We start from the raw sequence: 1,739 nt of genomic DNA on the forward strand, positions 1-1,739 counted from the left end.
GAGGACCTCAGTGATGAGAGGAGAATGTGTAGCGCTGAGCTAATACGTATAAAATGGTGATAGCATCGGGGCTAATGCTAAAGCTAGCAGGATGAGCTGAGGAGTTGGAGTGTGATAAAGAGGAGGAGTCCAAGCATGGATAAAGATCCAGCTGGACCTGAGCCTGACATCTGACACCAAACACTTACTAAGCTTCAGATCATTAAACACTGTCAGTGTGCCTGGACTGTAGAAATAGAAATATAATTAATGAAACGTGTTTTTAAATGCATTAAACCAGCTTTGAGCTCATAGAACAGTAATTATTTTGTGATCCAAACTGATGCTTTGAGCACACGTTGGAAGTGTCCTGCAGGAGATGCTCCTGGTGTGTGAAGTGGAGGTTATTCCTGTCCCGTCTGGTGTCAGACCTCCCTGTCCTCACATCAGCAGATAACTCTACACTGCTCTCATAGCTCACATTTTAGGCCTTGATGGACTATAAATATGCCAGATTACAGCCAGCCTACAGTATGCCTCGAAGCCTTGCAGTTCTGACTCTGCAAACATTGAGCCTGTTCACCTGATCCCAGGAGGATCTGGGACAAACAGAACCTGCTCCGTCACTGATGTTCCTCTGGTATTTGATGACTCRTCCTCATCGGGCACCAAGATCAGGCTAATCCCTGTTCAGGCAGGATTATCTGTTCAAACCACACGTGACACACAGCACCGTCAGGATGGCGCCTCCTGCAGGAGCAGAGGAGCCACTGCCTCACACTTCTCCTCTTGTCTCCTCAGATTACTCTGTCCATGACTTTGGAGATCTCAGCTTCCAGCACCTGGAGCAGGATGAACCCTACATGGATGTGAAGTTCCCTCGCAGTGTGGGCTCTGCAAACAACATGCTGTTCAGTGCAGCCAGCCGGGCTGTCGGTGCCGGACACACCTTCGTCATGTTGGGAGGAGATCACAGGTACTGGTTCCACAGCAGGTCCTACAGAACCATCCACAGAACCATCATGCTCAGCTTTAACTGATCCAGATGTTTCTGTTTCCCAGCCTGGCCATYGGATCAGTCAGTGGACACGCCCAGCAGAGTCCGGACCTGTGTCTGATCTGGGTCGATGCTCACGCTGACATCAACACCCCCATGACCTCCCCATCAGGAAACCTTCATGGTCAGCCTGTGGCCTTCATGCTCAAAGAGCTGCAGGACAAGGTGAGGGGGACGGACCAGACTGGACCTGAGTCAGTCTGTGGACCCCCAGACAGTCAGTTTGTGGACCCCCAGACTGAACCTGAGTCAGTTTGTGGACCCCCAGACTGAACCAGAATCAGTCTGTGGACCCCCAGACTGAACCAGAGTCAGTTTGTGGACCCCCAGACTGAACCAGAATCAGTCTGTGGACCCCCAGACTGAACCAGAATCAGTCTGTGGACCCCCAGACTGAACCTGAGTCAGTCTGTGGACCCCCAGACTGAACCAGAGTCAGTTTGTGGACCCCCAGACTGAACCAGAATCAGTCTGTGGACCCCCAGACTGAACCTGAGTCAGTTTGTGGACCCCCAGACTGAACCTGAGCCAGTTTGTGGACCCCCAGACTGAACCTGAGTCAGTCTGTGGACCCCCAGACTGAACCTGAGTCAGTTTGTGGACCCCCAGACTGAACCAGAGTCAGTTTGTGGACCCCCAGACTGAACCAGAGTCAGTTTGTGGACCCCCAGACTGAACCTGAGCCAGTTTGTGGACCCCCAGA

At 51.9% G+C, this 1,739-nt stretch overlaps 1 protein-coding gene across 1 annotated transcript in view; it reads left to right on the forward strand.

Moving 5' to 3' along the window:
- Positions 1 to 1,739, forward strand: part of arg2 (arginase 2) — a gene marked incomplete in the record, with an annotated part of 18,119 nt that overhangs the window by 10,223 nt on the left and 6,157 nt on the right. Inside the window, 2 exon segments of the mRNA XM_014029585.1 lie at positions 781 to 955; positions 1,042 to 1,201. Of these exon segments, the coding sequence (XP_013885039.1) occupies positions 781 to 955; positions 1,042 to 1,201 (335 nt within the window).

This window comes from Austrofundulus limnaeus, unplaced genomic scaffold (genome assembly GCF_001266775.1).
Source record: "Austrofundulus limnaeus strain Quisiro unplaced genomic scaffold, Austrofundulus_limnaeus-1.0 Scaffold922, whole genome shotgun sequence".
Classification (NCBI taxonomy): domain Eukaryota; kingdom Metazoa; phylum Chordata; class Actinopteri; order Cyprinodontiformes; family Rivulidae; genus Austrofundulus; species Austrofundulus limnaeus.